This window comes from Camelus ferus, chromosome 8 (genome assembly GCF_009834535.1).
Source record: "Camelus ferus isolate YT-003-E chromosome 8, BCGSAC_Cfer_1.0, whole genome shotgun sequence".
Lineage (NCBI taxonomy): Eukaryota > Metazoa > Chordata > Mammalia > Artiodactyla > Camelidae > Camelus > Camelus ferus.
The window spans coordinates 45,539,291-45,562,860 of NC_045703.1; the positions used below are offsets into that span (position 1 = coordinate 45,539,291).

The 23,570-nt window shown below is 38.0% G+C and overlaps 1 protein-coding gene across 1 annotated transcript in view; it reads left to right on the forward strand.

Moving 5' to 3' along the window:
• Nucleotides 1–17,971, forward strand: part of TMEM200A (transmembrane protein 200A) — a 64,407-nt gene extending 46,436 nt beyond the window's left edge. The window contains 2 exon segments of the mRNA XM_006180722.3: nt 14,964–15,093; nt 15,095–17,971. Of these exon segments, the coding sequence (XP_006180784.1) occupies nt 14,980–15,093; nt 15,095–16,459 (1,479 nt within the window). The 5' untranslated portion in view covers nt 14,964–14,979 and the 3' untranslated portion in view covers nt 16,460–17,971.
• Nucleotides 17,972–23,570: the final 5,599 nt, after the last annotated feature.

Sequence of the window (23,570 nt, forward strand, 5' to 3'; positions counted from 1 at the left end):
AGAACCAGGCATTCCTTCATTTCAGAGTCCTGGCACGTGCTATTCTGCCCTACCTTCTCTGCACTGTCTCAGTTTAAAGTCACTTCCTCAAACTTCTCAGATTTAGGTAAGTCACCTTGATGTTCATTGCCACACCATCCTAAATTTTCTCTTCTTAATACATATAACACTTGTCATTATTTGTTCTAAGTCTGTTTTTCCCACTCAACAGATAGATTCAGTGAGGTGAGGATCAAGTCTGAGTTGTTCATCATTTTATCCCTGGTCCCCAGAAGAGTACTCGACACATAGTGAATGCAGAGGAAATGTTTGCTGGATGAATGAAAATGAGTGAATGAAAGACTGATATGAGTTATAACTCAGATATTTACTCTTGGTTTTGAATTATTATGATAGTGTGAATTGAGCACAAATGGGTGGTGCTTTTTAAAAGTTTGTTTCAAAGTATCATCAACATTCTTGTCTACTCAAGTTCAAATTAACTTAACAATGTATGGAAACAGAGAGAGAGAATCTTTCAGGTAAGGATATTGAAATATATTCATAAAAGCCCTGAACAGGTGGAAAGGACTCTTTACGAGAATACATATGGAATGTAAAGTCTATAAGATACTTGTTTTCTTGTAGTCATGCTACAACGTATCTAAACAGCTCTCTAACATGTAAAGGATGATACAATATGATAACTCTACACTCAACTGGAAATTTGCAGGCATATTAAGAATGCAGAAAAACCAGAAAGTAGGCACACACACGAAAAGTGAAAAAAAACCATGTCAAATAGATGTCGTAAAGCCCAAAGTATCTGTAACCTCAAAGTCTTCACTCCAGTTTTGCTTGCTCTTAATTTGCACATGATAGCAATAAACCTATTTGTTCAGCTATTTCATTTCCAAGGCCAAAACCCCAAATAATAACCGACAGGGAAAGACAGTTGCAGTAACCCACTGTTCCCAATGTCATTGTCATCTTGCCCTCGTCCAAACTTCTGTGGAACCTTATTTGTGTGACAGAACTAACCATATTCACCGAGGGGCATGATTATGCTTTTAAAAAGTCATTTCCCATTCTTGATCATAAGCTTTTAAGGAAAAAACTTGACTTTTCCTAAGGCTTTCAGAGTATCACACAAAAACATGTCATTGTTGATATTCATAATCAAAACAAAGCAAAACAACTCTTGAGTCATCGAGAGAAAATTAAATTATGTTTAGTATTGTTTGAGGAGCCTGGAATGAAATATTATATTTTAGAAATGTTTTCATCCCTCATAATGGAAATAAAAAGCTCTTCTTCTGAAAGAGCTGAATACAAAGTCATTAATTCCGTTTTTTAAGGGCCACTTGTAACCCATGGAGTGTCTCAGAGCTGAAGTTTTACTGTTTACTACTTCTAATTCTATTGATGCATAGTTTGCAAACACTTCAAATAACCTAGCTCCACAGAGGATACGTGTTCTCACTTTACAAGTAAGGACCTGAAGCTGTAACTTACGTTGTTGCCTCAAGATTATAGCTATTACGGACCAGACCTTTGAGTCTTTTCCAGATGCATTTAGCCAGAAAAGCCATGTAGCACTGTGATAAAATCACAAGTTTTAGTGTCAGAAACATCTAGGTTTGTATCACACACCTTATCCTTGAACATATTCTAGATTATAAATTGCTTCGAGACAGATACCCGTTCTTAATTCATCCTGTGTGTTGCACTCAGTAAATGCAGGTGTTGCCCAGGTAGATAGACTTGTTTTCTGTGCTCCAAGATTATGATGTATCATAAATAAATCTTTTGTTCCTGAATTTCCAGTTTAGTCAGGTTAGTGATTTTAGCCATTTTCTACTTTCTCAAGGTCTGCATTTTTGTCTCAAAATCTACATGACACCTATTTTTAAATTAGCAAGCCCATGGAATTACCCAAATGTGAATGAGGTTGGTCTGCCTATTGCTTTTATTTTCCAAGCTTCAGCCTCCTGTTGTTGCTCTGTGTTTAAGTAGAGTTCCAATGTGGAAATGAAATAAAAGCAGCATGTGCTTCTTGCAAAAAGGTGACTAATTTGGATAGGTATAAAGTGAACATTCACTTAGGTATCCCCCACTATCCCGCTCTTCCGGCATAAGCACTGTTAACAATGACGCTGCCCTCTGCATTGCTTCAGTGCACATCCAAACACATCTGTAGATTTCACATGAGCAGGATCCTGCTGTTTCTGTTGTTAAATCTGAAGAATATGATGTGAAAATTTTCCTTAGTGGTCTATATTAATCATTTTGAATATCTGTAAGTATCTGTGTAATACAGATACAGCATAATCTACAAAACCAGACTTCTGTTAGTGAACATTTGTTTCCAAGGTGTTGCTGTTACTGTAGCGCTGAATGCATAATTTTATGTGTACTGCTGCGAGTCTTCCTAAAGGATGTTTTTATGGAAATGAAATGTGGGCGGGGCATGGCAAAGGGAATGGACATTTAAACCTTTGATAGTCATTCCCAAATTAACCCCAGAAAAGTACCATTTGTCTTCTCATCAGCAGCTTATTAGAGTTCATTCTCTTACACCTCACCAATAATTGGCATAATAATCCCTCTTTTTTTTTTTCATTTTTGTCAGTTAGTGAAGTTATGATTTTACTTTTGAGATTGCTTTAGTTTGCATTTCTTTGCTTACTACTGTTCTTTTCATTTGTTACCTGAACATTAGAATTTTTTTTCTTCTATGAATTGACTGTTAGCATCTTTTGTCCATTTTCTTTTGGATTGCTATCTGTCACAGGAAATTACCAGTGAGGCAAACCATTCTAAAGTATAACAGAGATTTGAAGCTAAAAATATCTCAGACATGATCCAAAAATACCCTACCCTTGTAGAAAGTTGTAATGTGCATGTGTAATGTTTTTAGAAACACAGTTTTATCTCTGGTTAATATTAGGTTATGTCTCCCTTGAAATCATTTTTACTGCGAAGCATTCTTTCCAGTCTTTTTCGTATTCCTGACATCCAACATTCTTCTCAATATTTCCCTTTTAGCTAATCTACTTAGAGTCAGGATTTGTAGAAGATTCAGTTATCCCGGCAACCTCAGAAGGACAGTTCCTGTCTTTATACAAATGCCTTTTAATAGAAGAGATGGCAAGAAGTAAAGAACTTTAAGGAAATATACAGGAGATGTTCATGGTTTGAGACAACGTTTGCACTAATAATCTATGGTGTTCTCCTCCAGGACGTGTTTCTCCTTCTCATTGTTCATTTTTCCCACCCTTCTCTCCTCTTTCCTTTCTCTTTCTCCATCTTCCTCTCCAGCAGCAGCTCTGAATCAATTAATTTTGTCTCCTGGAATTCTAGGTGAAAACTCTCAGTAAAACAGGCATCGACTGGTATTTCTTTGGTGGTGAAACAGCAGGCGTTCCCCTCAGTTCAGGGGTGAGGCACAGATGGCCACGTTGGCCCTGCTGTTTGCTGGTTTACCTTTGCTCTCCGGGGAGTGGGTGATGTAGTTAGATAATAGCAGGTGGAGGCTTAAAATTGGGAAAAGGGAGGCAAGAATATGTCTGCATGATATAATTGTATTTCTAGAACACCTAAGAGAATGAACTGGAAAGCTTTTTTTCATGGGAACGATTTCAGTACAGTAGCTTATTACAAAATTAATGTACAAAAACCAATACCTTCCTTCATCCAAACAACACCCACTTGACGTTAGAAGTGATAGTGACAGAAAACGTACTGATGTGCAATAGAGACCCAGTGACAAGGAAACAAAGGTAACAACAAATGAGGAAGAGCTGTGTTTTAAAAAATTTGTGACTTAAAATAACATTCTTTAAAAAGACACAAATGAATTTATTTACAAAACAGAAACAGACTCACAGACATAGAAAACCAAGTTATGTTTACCAGAGGGGAAAAGGGGTAGGAAGGGATAAATTGGGAGTTTGAGATTTGCACATTCTAACTACTGTATATAAAATAGATAAACAGTAAGTTTCTGCTATATAGCACAGGGAACTATATTCAATATCTTATAATAACCTATAATGAAAAACAATAAGAAAAGGAACATATGTATGTATATGTATGACGGAAACATAACACTGTGCACCAGAAATTGACACATTGCAAACTGACTATACTTTAATTAATTAATTAATTTAATTAAACTGTTTAGATAGAATGCTGCAGTGGTATAACAATGCCAAGTTTCCCTAGCTTTATGTAAAATTTAGCATGATCCCAATAAAAGTACTAACCAGGTTTTTAAAAATCAAATTTTAAACTTCATAGACAACATAAAATGTGTAACAATAGATAAACTTTTGACAAAGGAGAATGAGAATGAGCTAATCTTATCAGATATTCAAATATGTATTTTAATATGAATATTAAATCAGTTTGTTTATGGCAAATTAATAGACTTATTAATGGGACAGAATGATAAGTCTTAATGTTCACCCATAAACAAATGGGATCTGGTATAATAGTACAAGCATATGAAATGAATATGTAATGAAAGTAGCATTTCAAACCAAGGAAGGAGAGATTGATTACCTGTAAACAAAGCAGATCTCTATCTCAGTTCTTACACAAAAGGGGATTCCAGATACATCAGAAATTAAAATATAAGGGAATTGGAGCGTACAATTATTGGAAGATAACATGGGAAATTTTTTAATATAATGTTATATTGAATTAGACCTTTCTGCAGATTATGTGAGGTCATCAGTCAACATACTGATAAGTTAAACCACATACAATTGAAATTTCCTATTTGCTAAAAGATACAATCAAAAAGAGTAAAAATATAAATTAAATATGTTTGCCAAGCATATCCCTACCAGAGAGCTGATTTCTTCAATATATGAAGATCTTGTATAAGTCAATTCTAAAAAAAACAAATGAGAAAACAGTCCCCCCTTCTCTGCAAATAGCTTTGAGAAATCCAGCACTGTGCTTACCTCCAGGGAGGGGAACTAGAGAACCCGGTGGTGGGAGAGGCTTCTTCTCTACTTTCTACTGTTGGGTCTTTACCCTCAGCACAGTAGTTCCTGAATAAGAAAAATAAAAGGAAGACAGACTGGGCAACGAATACTTTTTTAAAACTTCAAACCTCAAAATCTGTTTTCCTCAGTCTCCCTTGCTGCCACTAACCTGTACAAGTAGAGGCAGAGAGGGAAGGAAGTGAAAGTAGAAACAGTTCCACGCATCCCTGCTGCCTCCTGTATGTTTTTTCAGTACATTTACCGTGAGTGGCGTTTCTCTAAAGGAATGTGTGCAATATGTTCCTTAAGTGCTGAAGGACTTTTGTATTTCCAAGCATAACAAATTCACTTTTTTGTGAGTCCTGAGGCATTTGATCTTGCCATTCCTTCTGAGACCTCCCTTCACACCTCTTTCTATTTTGCTTTAAGGGCAATCTTGCTCAGATTTTACTTATGGGGGAGGAAAAAGTAAATTCTTGAGTGGGAATGATGTAATATGAACTATTTCCTAATGTTTTTCTAAGGTTTTAAAAATGCTTTGTAGTTTAGAGCTACCATTGGCCCTTTAGTGATTAACTTGTAACAGAATACAAAGGTTCTCCCCTATTATACTGTCAGTTGGAAAACTTTATAAGAAATTTGATGTACTAACGTACTGTTACCATGGATTAAAGGATGGCACGGCTCACTGCTAATTTAGATGGTGTTTCTGTTATGATGAGAGATGCTTCCTTATTTGCACTAGAGAAGACCTTTTGCATCCTTAACGGTGTTAGTACTGCTGTGTTATGTGCAAAACTGATAGATGCATACAAGATATTGACTAGAAAGTGGAGCAACTGGAATTAAAATTTACTACTGCCCTCCAGCTTTTCCCCTTGTCCTATAGGTATGTCAGCATGTGTTCGGATTTTCCAGGCATTTAAAATTACTGAAAAGGACATTACTACTTACTAATCTCACTTTCCAATATCATCTTCAAAACCATGGTCACCCTACCTGTAAGTGAAGTTACCAGATACGTTATCCTGCAGAGGAGGGATCCGTATAAAAAGTCCAATTTGTGATTTTAAATACTTCAGCTCTTTATCCAGGAATATCTTGACGAATTTCCTGCATTTTAGTAAATCTGTGACTCCTTTAGTGATAGCTTCTTTACACCAATTTCAAATCAACTTCCTGCCAGGAAACGCAGTGAACAGAAAGTGTGGCAATCATTGTAAGAGCTTGTCCAGATTTGAAGAATTGGGGTCCAGGATGGGGAGCGTATTTCTACTTTGGGGGAAATAATTTTCTGTTTCTTCTGCAAAAAATGTCTCCCACTGGGTCTCAGCAGGGTTTTTTCTAACAGCTCCTTGTGGATTTATTGTTTGGCCTCGTGAAGATTTTTTGTGTTCTGTGGGCTTCATGGCTTTTATCCCTTGGAGAGAAATTGTTCCCTGTCACTGTTACACAGTTCGTAATTGGTTTGGGCCCATATTTTACAGTTTGTCAGGCTGGCAGGTTACAAAAGCATCAGTAACAAAGAATTTATATAGATTTCCAAGTGCATTCTCCATTCCTAGCATTTTCTGCATGCTTAGGATGTACTTGACCATAAAACAGTATTTTATATTTAATGACTTGAGTGTCACACTGTTAATTATCAAAACACCCTGTGTTTCCCTTTAGCTCCAACATTCACATGGAAGTAGAACTGTACTAAGTATTAAGAAACCATTCTCTCCAAGGCAGGCCAACAGAGATCTTCAGAGTGTGCATAAAATCATAGCTTAAATTGCTTGTCACAAAATTGACATTTTGTAAATTTTCACTTTATGCCACCCTTATGGCATCTTCTCTCATCCTCATATCCCCAAGCCCCCATATTCCTTTGTTTTCAATCTGTTTTATGTCCAAGTGCCCCCAAGGAAATGGAATGGTGCGTGCAGAATTGATCAGATTTCTCAGGCATTTGATTCAGTTGCATCATTAAGAGAAGTAAAAACATCAGATGAAGTGGTGTGGGCTCTCCTACCTTGTTTTTATTATTGCTGTTACTTTTTGACACAGACAAGTCTCCAAGTCTCAACAAATAGAATGAATTAAAAAGAAAACATGCTTTATTCTTTCTCTGATGTATTTCCCGCCTATCTCTTCCATAAATTCAGCTCTTCTTTGGAACTACTAAATTACCAGTGCTCTGCCACTAACATACACAGACTCCACTCAGATAGTTTTTGACTCTAAATCTCTGTGCCAACTTGTAGTCATAATTCCCTCACCATCATGAATTGTTTAACTCAATACGTTAAAATATATTTTCGGTTTCCTTAGCTGAGCAATGAAAGAGTTAATAATACTGACCAATGAAGAGTTAATAATAACAGCTATTGTTTACGGAGGAGTTACTGTAAACAATACTATAGTGAACACTTTATATATATTACTTCATTTTATCCTTAAAAAGACTGTAAAGTCAACCACAGCTGATGTCACTGATGTCCAGAACTTAGTTCCCAGACACTGATCTGTGCTTTGCATTCATTATCTCCTTTGCTTTACAACAACCCTGTAGGTATTGTTACTATTCTTATTTTACCGATAAGGAAACTGAGCCCAAGAGGTTGAGACAATTGTTTAAGGATGGCTAAAAGGGGTGTGGAGGAATTCAGGTCTCCCCAGGTCTTCTGCCCCCTGTGTACTGTATACTCTGTATTAAAGAGGAGTTTTGCCATTTTTCAGATGGAGAACTGAGATGAGAAAAGCTTAAAACAACATGTCCAAGGTTGCATGGCTATCAAGTTAAGGAAGCAAGGATGTGAACCCTCATCTCTGATTCTAAAGCCCCTGTGCACAGCCATTATGCTACACATTAAAAGATGATTTCTATTCTATTCTCATTTTTTAAACTTTAATATGATTGAGCTATCTGTCACCCATAGGCATTTTCTCTGTCAACTCCAGTAAAGATATGGATTAGAAATCCTCCTCTCAAAGTTTAAAATGTCTCTACTGGAAAGGAAGTCCTGAAACTGTTCTAGCTTGAACAGAAGATATTTCCATCTGTCACATTTGTGGATACCACATGGGGTTTTTATATAATGTTTTTGTTTGGTCCTGAAGGCATAGATTAATTTTTACTTCCTTTTGGCAGATAGCCTCACCGTCTGGCAACTTTGTAAACCCTGAGAGAAGAATAAAAATTCAAATATACAAGTAAGGCAATATCAAATCTATTTAAAATAGTAGGCACACTTCAGCTTAGAAAATGGAGGAAAGCCATAGGGTAAGGACCCTTGTGAAACAGGGAGGAATGGGATGACTTCGAGTCTGTGTGGAGAACTACCGATGCGCCAGTCTCCGTGACCTGCTGCTGCTTCTTGGAAGCTTCCCCTGATTCCTCCAGATAGTGTGCAAGAGCGTTCTTTGGCATAACTCCCTCATAGCAGTTCATTCATTTTATCTTAAATGTGCACTTTAGTTTCCCACTGGGCTTCATACTCCTTGAAACCAGGGACCGGGTATTAACTTTGTATGCCCAGTGCCTAGTGTATTTCAGTCATATCCAAGCATTCATCAGGGTAGTTTACAGTCCACAGACAAAACTTGCTGAGCATTTATTACCTCCAGGAACTCTGAGAGGCATTGGGAGATAGCATGAAAAATAATAGAGGAATGTCTAACCAAGAATGAACATTGGACTGGGAGTCTGAAAACTTGAATTCCAATCCTATTCTTTCTGCTGTTTCATTGTTGGGTCTTAGACAACATTCCTGGCTCTTAATTGGCTAAAAGGACTGTCTGGGTTCAAAGTCTTCTAAGGCTTTCAACTCCGCAAGTCTGTTTACTTACCATTACCTCAGATCTAAGTATGTGAATGCATCTAGGATCGTGTCTGGTGTGTGGTAGGCTCACATGTGGTCAGAAGAGGACTTACATGTACGGAAAGAAACTTCCTTGAGGGTGGGAATATTAAAACCTGGTATGGATTAGTGCTATAAAAAGCAAATCCCAGAATGTGCTTAAGCTTGTAAAAAGGGTAAAGGACATCAGTAAGGCTTTTAGAATTATCATCAGAGCAAGAATAGGAGAGGATAAACCTGACACTTACATGGGATGGTGTAGTGTTACTACGTGGTGCACAGGCAGAAATCTTCTTAGTTGAGGAGAACGAGCTTTTGCCTGAAAGGTGTAGAGTAAACGTTGTCCAGAGGGAAGAGGAGCCCAAGGTAGGTGAGTAGATGGTAACAGAGCGCTTCAAAGAATGCAAGAGTCTACATCTGTCATGAGAAAGGTAGCAAATGAGATTGAATTCCTACTGATGCTTCCTGAGGTCTGCAGCCAGTGGGTTCAATGACAAGGGCCTGGAGACAACCAGGGGAGCCCTGGTTCGCCCTGTGAAGAGGAAGGCACGTCGTGCAGAGTCTAAGCAGCTGATCTTGTTAGCTGTTGCTGGCAAGCTGGAGCTGATTTATGAACACTGGGAATGAAAAATAAGGTGATCAAATATGTAGCCAAAAGTTAACCCAGACTAATTTATTTTTAATTTTGGGTTGTCAACAGAAGAATACCTGTCTTTTAGCTTGGTATTTAACAAAATCGTGGTATCTTTTTTGGAGAATATGGAAACCCTGAGTGTAGCTGACCCTCTGGTTAGGTTTATGTACAGCTAGTTGAATGACCTCCTCAAAAAGGTAGCTGCTAATAAGCATGATATTCTTCAGGCCATGACACATGTTTTGAGCCCTATGTCTATTCCAGTATCAGTTAACAATTTTTGCCGATTACATGAATGAGTATCTACACAGATTAACAGCACCCACCTAGGAGGAGATCTCTAGGGGAATGCCGCAGGGCTTGCTTCAGTTTCCAAAAGTTTGGGTGAAGCCTTGGATCCAATCTCCAGAGAGACTGATCAACCCAAACTCTGTGCCCAAGCTGACAAAATGAAACTCGGTGTAGAAGAATTCTTCACATGGACCTTTGAGAAAATAAGTCCCTACCCTGTCCTGTCACGGATGGTAGCGAGAAGAGGAGAGTAGGGGCGGGGAGTGGTCCGTTCTGAGCCTGCACCTCCACATGCTGAAGGGGAGGGAAGCAGGTGTGAGAGGCCAGCCTCACGCAGGGCCAGGCCTTCACCTTCATCTACTCCCCATGACTTTTCCCAGGTGGTCAGTGTGATTCAAGAAATGGGAGCCGGTTGGTTTACACTCACAGTTTTGAAGGCACAAAGTATTCTTTAGAGTCTGGTGTTCTGATAGAAACAGGAATCAAAATAAGAAAAACTGACATGGAAAGAGGACCTCAGCTGAAAGCAAATGTGGAGGCCCATCCCCATCTCAAATTCTGTAAGAGCACAAGCTCTGGGGACACCCCTGAGCTGTGTGACCTTAAGCAAGTTACCTAACCTCTCTGAGCCTCTGTTGCCTCATCTGCAAAATATAGACCATAATATGTCCACTTCCAGAATAGTTGTGAGGTTAAATATGTTCTTATTGCTAAAGAATGGTGCCTGACTATAAGCAGTGTGTGTTAGCTATTATTACTATTACCTTTGTTATTAACACTTAGAAGAATGCTATGATTGTTACTATAAGAAGACTGTAGTTAACAGTGTCCCTATACCTCTGACCCTTCACCACCACCAAGAAAAACCAAAAAACAAGACAAAACAAAACAAAAGTATAAGATGGAGGAGATGTGACTTTGCAGCATAAATTAAAAAGTAGACTTAGGCTGTTTTTGCATGTACTGAGTATTTTGGACCAAGGTGAGGTTGCAGTTTGAAGATGCAGAGGCCTGTACATTCACTCCCTTCAGGTTTTATAGTTTCACTTGGCTTCTTATTGCCAAGCTGCCTTTAGCATCCTTATACTGTTTTCCAATATCAGCTCCTCATTACAGCTTTCATCTACAAGCTGAGGTTAATTTTCCTAAGATGACGACAGCAGTGTTTGCACCTTCCTCCAGCTCTGCGGCCTGTGAGTGTAACATTCAGGCATTCAGGAGTGACTCTCACTACCTTCCAAGACCTGGCCATCCCCTTCCTCTCTCACCCTGCCTGGTTTCTTCCTTCAGGGCTGCACTGTGTGCTGAAGGCAAGCCAGAGCTCTGGTCTCCAGCCTTCCTTTCTCTTGACCTTACCCGAAATGCCACTCACTTGATTTGTTTTATGGTGATCAGTGTTAGAATGTTATCACCTGCATGAAGCCTGTTTTAATGGTCCTCCCTGATTAAAATTTTATTCTAGGGATTGTCACATACTGTCTTACGTAGATATATGCACCTGTTCATTAGCTTTCAAGGTCTTTGGAGTAGTAATTGAGTTTGCGCACTTTTGCATTCCCCCAAGGGTCAGTTTGGGGCCCCGAATCCTAAAAGAGGCTCACTTAGTGTTGAATTGCCTTGAATTGAATTAAAGGAGGACCTTGGCCCCCAACCTGAGCTTGTTAGTCCTTGGACGTCTTGGTGCCCCTGTCCAGGCTGGCCAGGTAGAAGCTGCAGAAGCTGTGGGAGCCTGTCATTTTCCCCTCATTCTAGTTTTGATTTCTAAACTCCTCCAGGGCTCTTTCCTCCTCCTATTCACACTTTTTTTTTCAATTGAAGTATAGTCCATTTACAGTGTTGTGTTAATTTCTGGCATTCAACATAGTGATTCAGTTATATATATATGTATATGTACATATGTACGTACACATGTGTTTATATGTACATGTATATATTCCTTTTCATATTATTTTTCATTATAGGCTATTACAGGGTATTGAATATAGTTCCCTGTGCTATACATCAGGACCTTGTTGTTTATCTATTTTATATACAGTAGTTAGTATCTGCAAATCCCGAACTCCCAATTTATCCCTTCCCACCCCCTTTTCCCCCTGTAGCCATAAGTTTGTTTACTATGTCCACAAGTCTTTTTCTGTTTTCATTAGTGTCTTTACTTTTTTTAGATTCCACATATGAGTGATATCATATGATATTTTTCTTTCTCCTTCTGGCTTACTTCACTTAGTATAACAATCTCTAGGTCCATTCATGTTGCTGCAAATGACATTATTTTACTCTTTTATGACTGAGTAGTATTCCATTGTATAAATATACCTCAATTTCTTTATCAAGTCATCTGTTGATGGACATTTAGGTTGCTTCCATGTCTTGGGTATTGTAAATAGTGCTGCTATAAAACATTGGGGTGCATGTATCTTTTTGAATTAAGGTTTCCTCTGGATATATGCCCAGGAGTGGGATTGCTGGATCCTAGGGTGAGTCTGTTTTCAGTTTCATTCATGCTCTTAAACTGCCCTAGCATTTTCTTCCTGTCTCGTCCAACCCGCTTTACTTTCTCACAGAGGAGCCCAGTCACTCACTGCTCTTTTCTGTCTTGCTTTCTTCATCTTTCTCAAAATGTTTGTTTCTCTTCCAGCCCCTTTTCTTCTATCAGCTTCAAGATTGGAAAATGGCATTGCTAGCAGAAAATGTTTCCACAACTTGGGGAGGACTAGGAATGTGTCTGGAATGGGGAGTCACAATGGTTGCTTTTAAACCAGATCAAAGCCTTTTGCCCTTGTTTTCATTCTACTTGAAGGATTTCAAACTAAATCCTTATCCTGCCATATGGAAATAACTGAGTTAGGTGGCTGCTATCTAAGCATTTTTTCAAACACCCAAAACTGGTTTTGATCAAGAAAACAGAAGCTGACAACGAAGCTTTATTTTAGCCAAGGTTTGGGAGAAGTTCTAAACTATAGTGTGTATACTTTGATAAATTTCATAGAGTAGAGCCATGGGTTATAATATTTGTTCTTCCAACATTTTAATCCAAGTGATGACTCTAGGCAAGGCTGGATTTACTCAGCAGCGTGTTCAGCTAGCTAAAACTGTAGATACCATCCACAACCTTGTTATTTAAACATGATTTAGAAATCATAAATAGAAATTCAAAGGAGAGCTTGATTTTTTGCAAGACGAAATTCAATGCCATGAAGAAACCCTCAGAAATTTGCCAGAGACCTTGTGGGTCTTAAAATATCCTCTGTTCCCTTCCAGGCAGATTTGGCAGCTTGAGAACTATTCATGACAAATAATGACAAATATTTTACCAACACACAAAATGTTACTTTTTGTTTTGGTATTAAATTTGTTTAAAATTTTAACTAGGAATGTTAGTATAGTAATGTGATAGTCATCTAGCAAATCTCAGGAGAAGTATTACTCCCTTACTGAGCATTTTAGAAAATATTTCTTGACACTAGCTGTGTGTAAGATATTATATTAAATGTTTCTGGTAAGAGAAATATGAATTAAATTTGATGTTTGACCACAAGAAGTAGAAAAACTAAGATATTATAATACAGCGAGTGCCATAGAAAACTTGCTAAAATGCTCTGAGGAATGAGCTTGTGTGGGATTTGGTGAGTCAATCAGAGAAGCTTTATAAAGGAAGTGGAATATGAGCTTTGATGAGTAGCCAGATGATAATACGAGAAATACGATGGGGGGGGGAGGGGGGTCTAGACAGATGAAACGTATTAACGTCTCAGAAACAGTGTAGTATGGAGTACAGGCAATATTGTTGGGTTTTGGTTTTATGTAAATGAAAGACAACAGTTAGAGATAAAGGTAAATTCTCTGGATCTGAAATCTCAAATTAAAACTTTAATAGGTAGTGGGGAATATTTTATCCATTCTTCCACTCTTTAAACAACTTCAGAGCTGTATTTGAGGATAATTAATCTGTCCTCAGCATGTAAGCTTGATTGTGGGGGAAGAGAAATGGAATTTGGAAGAGCAGTTGGGAGATTATTATACTGGTTACTAAATGGTAAGAGTTAAGAAGAATGTACTAGGCTGAGAAGAGCAAAATTGAAATGAAGGGGTAGAATTGAGAGACTTTCCAGAGGGAAAATTTCTAAGATTTAGAACCTGATTGGGAAATGAGAGGAAGAAGAAAGGGAGTGGGGTAAAGATAACTGTGAAGAGTCAAGCCTGAGAACTGACACCACTGAAAAAGTCAGACAAGTCAAGTAGTCCTGGTGGAAGGTGGGTTCAGCTTTGTGTGGTGCATAGTGGAAGAGGAGCAGTTTTACTGGTGGAGCATGAAAGTAGGTTCCCCAGCAGAAAGTTGGAAATGTCAAATACACTCAGGCTGTGGTTTGAAATATAGACTTGGGACTCATTAGCATAAAGGAAATGGTAGAAGGCATAGGAAGGAATATGGATGTCCAGGGAGGGCATAAGGAGAAGATGGCCAAGGAGAGGACACTCAGGGGAAGGTAGTCTCCTTTTAGGTGAGGGAAGATGAGCCAAAATTGAAACAGTGGGCAAGGTTAGGGAAGAGCTAGGAAGACTTAGTGTCATAAAAAGCTGGACAAGAGTGAGTTTCAGGAAAGGAAGGGTCAAGTAATACCCATGGAAACAGAGAAGTAAGGAGGCCGAGAACTGAGCAGGAGAAATTAAATGTAATAGCTGAGAGTTCACTGGTGACTTTCACAAGAGTGATCTTAGAACTATGAGTTGCTGGGATGTTTTCTATTTAAAAATCTAGGGTTTGTTGGGGCCTCTTAAGTGTTCTGGATATTTCTATTTATTTAACACAGATAATAAAGGATGGTGTGTGTGTGTGAGAGAGAGAGAGAGAATGCGTCTTAAGATCAGGGAACTGTTTCATGTAAGTGATAAAATTATTTAAGTAAAATATGCCTTGAGCTTACATTTCATTAATAATAGAAACATTAATTCAGCCAAAAAAGGGAATCTCCAGAATTTTTTTTTAACATTTTTTATTGATTTATAATCATTTTACAATGTTGTGCCAAGGGAATCTCCAGAATTTTACATTAGTCAATAAACAAAACTTCTACTCAAACTATGTCAGTTAAAAAGATCTTTTTGTGCCCCATTGATTATATGAAACAACAACAACAAAAATACATAAACAATTGTTGAACTGATGAGCATACCTGAGAACATATTTAGATTATCATCTTTTTCTCTTCTTTTCAGAATAAAAGATTGAGCTATGATAGCAACTGGTGGGGTGATAACTGGCCTGGCTGCCTTGAAAAGGCAGGATTCTGCCAGATCCCAGCATCATGTCAACCTCAGCCCATCACCTGCAGCCCAGGAGAAGAAACCCTGTCAGGCGCCGACCTCGGGCCGATGTTGTGGTGGTTCGAGGCAAAATCCGGCTTTATTCCCCATCTGGCTTTTTCCTCATTTTAGGAGTTCTTATCTCCATTGTAGGAATTGCAATGGCAGTCCTTGGATATTGGCCCCAAAAAGAACACTTTATCGATGCCGAGACAACATTGTCAACAAACGAAACTCAGGTCATCCGGAACCAAGGTGGTGTGGTGGTTCGCTTCTTTGAGCAGCATTTGCATTCTGATAAAATGAAAATGCTTGGCCCTTTCACAATGGGGATTGGCATTTTCATTTTCATTTGCGCTAACGCCATTCTTCATGAGAACCGTGATAGAGAAACCAAAATCATACACATGAGGGATATCTACTCCACAGTCATCGACATCCACACGCTAAGAATCAAGGAGCAAAAGCATATGAATGGCATCTACACTGGTTTAATGGGAGAAACGGAAGTAAAACAGAATGGGAACTCCTGTGCTTCCAGACTGGCAGCAAATACTGTTGCTTCTTTCCCAGGTTTTAGGAGCAATTTTCAGATGGACAGCTCTGTTGAGGAGGATGGGCTGCTTGTACTAAATGAAAGTAAGAGTTGTGGGCATCTTAGGCCACCTTTGCTCTCTGACAGCTCTGCCTCTGTTTGTGGCCTCTATCCACCTCCTTCCAAGACAAGTGATGATAAGACCGGTGGCCCTAAGAAATGTGAAACCAAATCAATTGTGTCATCCTCCATCAGTGCTTTTACACTACCTGTGATCAAACTAAATAACTGTGTTATTGATGAGCCTAGTATAGATAACATCACTGAGGATGCTGATAACCTCAGAAGTAGGTCAAGGAATTTGTCAATGGACTCCCTTGTGGTCCCTTTGCCCAATGCCAGTCAGTCTTTCCAGCCGGTCAGTATGATGCTCCCAAGGAATAATTCCATTGGGGAGTCATTGGCAAGTCAGTACAAGTCCTCTGTGGCCCTTGGACCTGGGGCTGGACAGCTCTTGTCTCCTGGGGCTGCTAGAAGACAGTTTGGGTCCAACACATCCTTGCATTTGCTCTCATCACACTCAAAATCCTTAGACTTAGACAGGGGTCACTCCACCCTAACTGTTCAGGCAGAGCAACGGAAACATCCAAGTTGGCCTCGGTTGGATCGAAGCAACAGCAAAGGATATATGAAACTGGAGAACAAAGAGGACCCGATGGAGAGGTTGCTTGTGCCCCAAGCTGCAATCAAGAAAGACTTTACCAATAAGGAGAAACTTCTTATGATTTCAAGATCTCACAATAATTTGAGTTTTGAACATGATGAGTTTTTGAGTAACAACTTGAAGCGGGGAACTTCTGAAACAAGGTTTTAATGTTAAAATATATATATATTATTTTAAAAGGCTATCTACTTTGAACCTATTTCCCCCAGCATTTCCTTGTTAAAGCATTGGTTATAAGCGTTTTTAATCAAATGGTTTGTAGTGTATTATTAGACCTGGCTGCTTAATTCTGTAATGGGGGTGGCTATATGTTTGGATTACTTATGATTACAGTACTCTATATTATTACATATGATTTTATTTTTCCCACTCCTTTGAAAGCATGATCTCTTTTATTAGTATGAATACAAAATACTTCCATCCAAATTAAAGTTTCTTTTCTTTAAAGTTCTTGCGTCAATGATCATATTCATAGAGCAGAGTGTCCAATTTGGAAAAGGCAGGGTACGAAAGTGTGGACCAGAAGTACCAAATTTAGGCCCCAGATTCACTGTATATTTATAAATGAGTGTGAATGCAAATCTTAGGTGTGATTTTCTGAATAATTGCTTTTATACAGGATTGTTTGAATTATTTAAAAGGAGGTTCTAGCTTCTGTGCAAGGTGACATGTATGTACTGGTTCAATTAGTTTAGTTCCTTGTGAACTAATTGATAAGAATTGCTAAAGTTGATTGTGACGAGTACCCTGAGCTCTAGATAGACAGTATTTTTTTTTCAACATCAGTTCTAGTTTATTGATATTTTATTAAGAAACCATTTATTGAAGAGCCAAGGCTGAGAATGCCAGATAGTCTTAGGGGTAGATATCAAAATGCTATTAGCTATAACTTTAGATACTCAGAATCAAAATTTCTTTGCAACTGACTTAACAAATGAATGAACCAATTTAGTGTTTAGAAGTGCTACCTTGAAATAACTATATATATGAAGAAAATGTTGAGTAATGAATGAAAATATATGCTAGTTAGTGCTAACTAGTCTCAGTACCTTTTCCTAATCATGTCTGTTATCATCCAATATCCACTCATCCCCATATCCTTGTCTTCCACCAATATTTTTTAGATCCTGTTATTTGGAAAATAGTCAGGTAACCTTGACATTTCTTTTATCTTCGCATATCACTAAGTTGGTAGTTGAAGAAAATTTAGTCCTTGATCCATTGCCTTGAAATTTACCTTGTGCTGGAAAGCCTTATGATAACTCCAAAGACTTTCTTATGGTATAATAAATGTATAGGATTGTGGTTCTCGGTTATTGAAGATAATAAATATTAAAGTGGATTTTTCGATCAGAAAATTTTCATGTTTTCCGTTAAGGTAACATAATTTCTAAAAATTGTTTAATGGAATACTCAGGAAATTTTACAGGTTTTTCCCAATGCCTAAACGTTTCTGAACATCAGAGTTGCAGTTGTTGGGAGAGAAGAAGGAAGATAGCTCTGTATTTGTAGCTCCCCCCAATTCTACCTTGTATTGGCATCACGAGCTTCCCTGAACTGAGGCACAGTGTTTCTTGTTAGAACATCAAGCCTGTGTGTTGTAACAGAGTGGGCTTAGTATTTTACCTTAAAGCATTTAATAAACCTCCAGTGAATACCAGTTTGTGTTCTTCATACATTTGCTGTTATTTTTTAAATAAAATACATTTCTACTTAAAGTACTGTTTTTTAAACTTTCAAATACATTCAACTGAAGGTACTTGATATCCTACCACATGCCCTGGGGTTTTTCATTTTGTGGCTTTTTTACTTTGCTTCTATTAGGTTAAAGAGCTAGGTCCATCCAATTGAATTAAGCTGTTTTCATCTTTTGTTATTTTTGGCGTGATGGTTAATTTTATGTGAAAACTTGACTGGGCTAAGGGGCATCCAGATTTCTGGGTGTGTCTTTAAAAGAGATTAGCATTTGAATTGGTAGACTGAGTAACAAAAATTGCACTAACTTATGCAGATGGACATAAACCAATCCATCGAAGGCCTGGATAGGACAAAAAAGGCAGAGCAGGGGTGAATTCCTTCTCTCTGCTTGAGCTGGGACATCCATCTTCCTGCCCTAGGACATCAGTGCTCCTGGTCCTTGGGTCTTTGGACTCAGACTGGGACTTACAGCATTGGCTCCCTTGGTTTTTAGGCCTTTGAGTTTGGGCAAGAACTACACCACCTGCTTTTCTAGGCTTCTCTGGCTTGCATACAGAGGGCAGATTGTAAGACTTCTTGGCTTCACAATCAGGAGAGCCAATCCTTCAAAATAAATATATGTATGTATGTATGTATGTATGTATGTATGTATGTATCTATCTATCTATCTATCTATCTATCTATCTATCTATCTATGTATCATCTAAATAGATAGAGAAATCTCCTATTGGTTTAGTTTCTCTGGAGAACCCTGACTAATACACTCAGGATCATTTTCACTTAAAATTTCAGTGACTTTCAGGAAAATAACCAGATACATAGCATCTAACAAATGTCAGTGATACTCCCAGATTTGAAGACAATGGCTCTCAAGTCCCCTGATGTGACAAGTGACTAAAGCCATATAATTTGCTAAGTTTACTCCTGAAAGCTCTAGTAATTTGAAGAGGATTAAACAGCATGGTTTTTGGAAGATTTAAATAAAGGAACTGGGGGCTCAAAGTGGTGATTCCTGTTCTACCGCCTCGCCATTAAAAAGCCTGAGTTTTTTACTTATCAGAGAAATCAACTTTATTAAATAATTTAAAACTTTTCCATTTTTAATTAGTCAAAACCACATTGCTGTTGCTAATGAATATGAGATAGCTGTGTTACCATACTGATTTGATATAATTCCACTCCAAAGCAATGAAACCTGGAATTTTAGTTAGACTGCATGTTTGTACATTTCTCTTAGGCTTTTATAAATGTTGAAAATTACTTATAAACTGCATTTCTTTCTCTGGGAAACCCCGGGAGTCTGGACCATGACCTAGCTGCCTCCAGCTCAAAGAGCTTCTGAGGCCCGTGGCCTGTCTGGGCTATATTGGTTTACTCAGGCTGCCATACAGAATAGCACAGATTGGGTGGATTAAGCAATAGAAATTGATTTTCTTGGATCTGAAGTCCAAGATCAAGGTGTTTGGTTTGTCCTGAGGCCTGTCTCCTGGGCTTGCAGAAGGCCTGCCCTCTCCCTGTGCGTGTCTGGTGCCTGTCTTTTTCTGACCACAGCAATCGTGTGGGTTCAAGCCCTATCCTAGAGGCCTTGTTTCACCTTAATCCCCTTTTAAAAGGCCCTATCTCCAAATATGGTTGCATTCTGAATTACACGGAGTTAGGATTTAAACATAGAATTTGGGGGTGTGCCCATCACATGAGGCATGCCATTGAGAAGAGGGGAAGCTCAGTGTTCTTAGCCTGGATTGGGTGAGGAGGGCACCACAGGCCCCCAGTGGTTTGCTGTGTAGCCTTGAATGAATCACTGAATCTCTCCAATTCAATTAATTCAATTTCAATTAATTTCTTAATTTCAAGCCTTAGTTCCTCAAATGTGAAGTGAGGTGAATAAGAACATAAAATATCAGGTCCTTTCTATCCCTTGAACTCCAGGGTTCTCGGTGCCCTGGGCTGAAAACCGATTACCATAGATTTAATGGTTTGAAGCTCACAGAGGGTCCAGGATGGTGCCCACTGGGCATGTAGTGAGCTGTTCCACAAATGTGGGTTATTACTACCTGCAAGTGTCACCTAGGAGCTTTTTAACCTTCACCCTGTCCCCACTCTACCCTCCAAGAATATCCTCTGTAGTAGGATGAATAAAGCCCCCTCAAAAGTGTCCATGTTCTGTATAGCAGAATGGACTTGCAGCTCTAAATTAAGGTTCTTAAAATGGGGGAGATTATCCTGCATGATTCACATGAGCCCAAGTCAATCACAAGGGTCCTTATAAAAAGGAGATTGGAAGAGAAGGTGATACGACCAAAGCAGGGAGAGGATGGAAGATCCTGGCTTTGAAGATGGAGGGAGAAGCCACGAGTCAAGAAATGCAAGGAAGGAAGCTCTGGAAGCTGGAAGGAACAAGAAAATGGATTCTGCCCTTAGTGCTTCTCTAGGAACCAGCCCTGCCGATACCTTGACTAGCCCAGTGAGTGATTTTGGACTTCTGGCCTCTGGAACTGCAAGAGAATAAATGTGTGTCATTTTAATCCATTAATTTTATGTAATTTTATGTAATTTGTTACAGCAGCCATAAGGATCTAATATTTTTCCCCAAACCAATGAGCATCTTCAGAACAGTGAGCCAGTAGTCAGCAGACTTATAAGCAGAGTTATAATTATCCATACCAGGTGATGGCAGGTGGCCCAAAGCAGAATGTATGATCAATTTTACATTTACATTAGCATTGATAATCTTAATGTAAGTATAATAATTTTTTTTAAAACTTTTTGGGGGGCATTGATAATTAGATTTATTTGTTTATTATTTTTGGAGGAGATACTGGGGATTGAACCCAGGACCTCATGCATGTTAAGCATGTACTCTACCACTTGAGCTATACCCTCCCCTCTAGTGTAATAATTTAAACAAAAGTGGTAGAGCTTCTTTGAAGTAGGAAATACTACTTTTGATACATAACAAAAATTAGAAAACCCTGTAGTTGGCTTAAGAACAGCCATCAATTATAAAAGCTTTCAGGCTCAAATGAATGTTTCTGTCTATGTAGTTTTAGAAGAAACAGTGGTAATCAGTATAAGTCATTAAGAAGAAAACCATTTTTAGCACAACTCTGTATCAAAGATATTATACCAGCATTTAACAGTTTACTGGATAAAGATAAGTTTTTACCTACTTGTTTTAGCAATTCAAATCTAACCCTTTCTAATCCTTGTAAAAACACATCATGAATAATTAGAAGAAGTAAAATAGATTTTTTTTTAAATCCATCAATTTACCAAAACTTTACTTACAGTGCTTTAAATATTAAAACGTTGACCTGCCAGCAGTGTGTATTCAACTGCCATGGTATTCAGATTGCTCCAAAATCTTAACTGCTTGTTCTCTAAGTAGGAATCATAAGAGCCACACATAGATTATTCTGTCTCTTACTTTCAATGAATTGCCCTGTTATACTTCCCCCACCCTATTTGTAATCCTGTTTTAGACCTTGTATCAATAATAGGGTATATAACCTTGATATTGGATCCCCATTTGATGATTTAAGTCCTTTTGATCTGAATTCACACTGAAGTCATTCTCTTAGGTTCTCTCTACGTGCTCTTTCTCCCAGGGCGATGGCATGAGGGAAGACAAGACCCATTTCACTGAAGTGCCTTTTACTCAATAGTTGATGTCATCTTGAGATAGTCATTTAAAAATCAGGCCTGCCCAAGAACAGAGCTCGTTAACGTGACGGAATTAGGTCACTCAATCTTCACAGGTTAACAGATCAGTTCCTATCTTGGAATACATCTTTGGTAAACTTGTTTACATCTATGTTTGTTCTTTTGCTGGCAGTATAAGGAAAGAGAAAATAAGTAATAAAGAGGATACAGGAAACCTTTACCCATTGGATCTTGTCATTCTCACATGAAGTTGGTTTTCCCCATAATCTTAAGCTTCATGTATTCTCTTATTGTTTCTCTTTACTACTAGTTGATTTAGCACTTGTTTTATCATAAAAATGATTAAGAAAATTACTTTGTCCCATAGGCCATTTAATAATTTGAGATTTCTAAAAAGTCTCTAATTCTTTCTCAACACCGAAGAGCATGGACTGTCTCCAGGAGCATGTAGACTCTACAAATTAAAAGTGAAGGTCTTATTGGCAGTACAGTTGTTTATAATCTAGACAAAGTCACAATATTTGTGGTATTAAAGATAGAATCCTTGCTAATAGAAGCGTTAAAAATCTGGAATAGAGAAGCAATAATGACATGGGAGCTACACCCAAGGGAACATGCAATTTTGTGGCAGAATCATGACTTAAATCCAGAACTATTGATTCTCAGTATCCATGTCAATTAAAATCAAACCAGGCTTTTTAAAAAACGTTTTTTAAAAACATATTCAAAATCTGATGATTAGCTTTAGAGTTTATTAAGACTAGTAAAGAAAAGTATCTAAATTTTCAGGCAGAAAATACAGTTTGAAATTTTCATAACATCTTCGAAGTATGTATGGGGTTGGTGAGGGGGTGATATACTACAGACTGACATTAGAGGAGGCATAGGGTTTGGAATGAGAATTTTCAGTACTTATTTTATACATTGATTTCCTGTGTTTGAATTATTGACTGCATAACTCTGCCATGAAAATTATGTCTTTATGCCCTTCTGAGCCATTATATTATCTTTGAACAAGATCTGTGGAGCTGAAATGAGTCATTTGCATCCATATTCAATAAACCACATGTGCTAGAAGGAAGGCAGGAAGACATGGAGGAGGGAAGGAAGAAATGTGGGATTTGGGGTAATAGAGAGAGGAGAGAATGCCGTATGTCTTTTTTTCTACTAATTGAAAACTCATGCACGGCAAAAGGCATCCCATTTATACTTTATTTTGGAATAAAACCCAAGCTTGTAATTTTTAATCACTGAATCAGTGAGAAAATATTCTTAGTTGATTTTAAATATATTTTAGTAGACATTAACAGTGTTTATTATCCAGCTCATTTGAATCAGTCACCCTAAGGGTTAGTGAATTAATTATTAATTTGAAGATGTCAACTAATGAATCATCAATAGCCCAAAGCTGGTCAGAGATTATTATTTTTAAAAATGGAATCACTTTTTTCTGCACTCAGATGTTTTCTGTGTTCACTAGGTATGTATTTTTCCCTAAAGCATTTTCAGATTCCAAATGTGTTACCTTATGTTATCATTTACAATGTTAATAACCTGAGAAGTCAAATTAACTTTCCAGCCAGTTAGTTGAAGAGTTAAGGAAATATCTTTCAAAGGCTCTTGCATTTTATGAGCTCACTATTATAGTCTATTACTGTGTCAGGGCAGTAAGAGGGTCAAATAAAATATATATGAGCAAAAAATATGGAAGACATTTAGAACCTGGATCATATTCAGTATAGGCTGTAAATAATTGTCTCTTACAATGTAGCAAGCTCATTATTGCTTAACAGACAGGAAAAAATTATCTTACGAAGTAATCTAAGTGAAATACATTCTCTTTGGCGTGTGAACACTACATTGTGTTTTATATTGGCTAACAAGATGTTCAGCAGTTAAC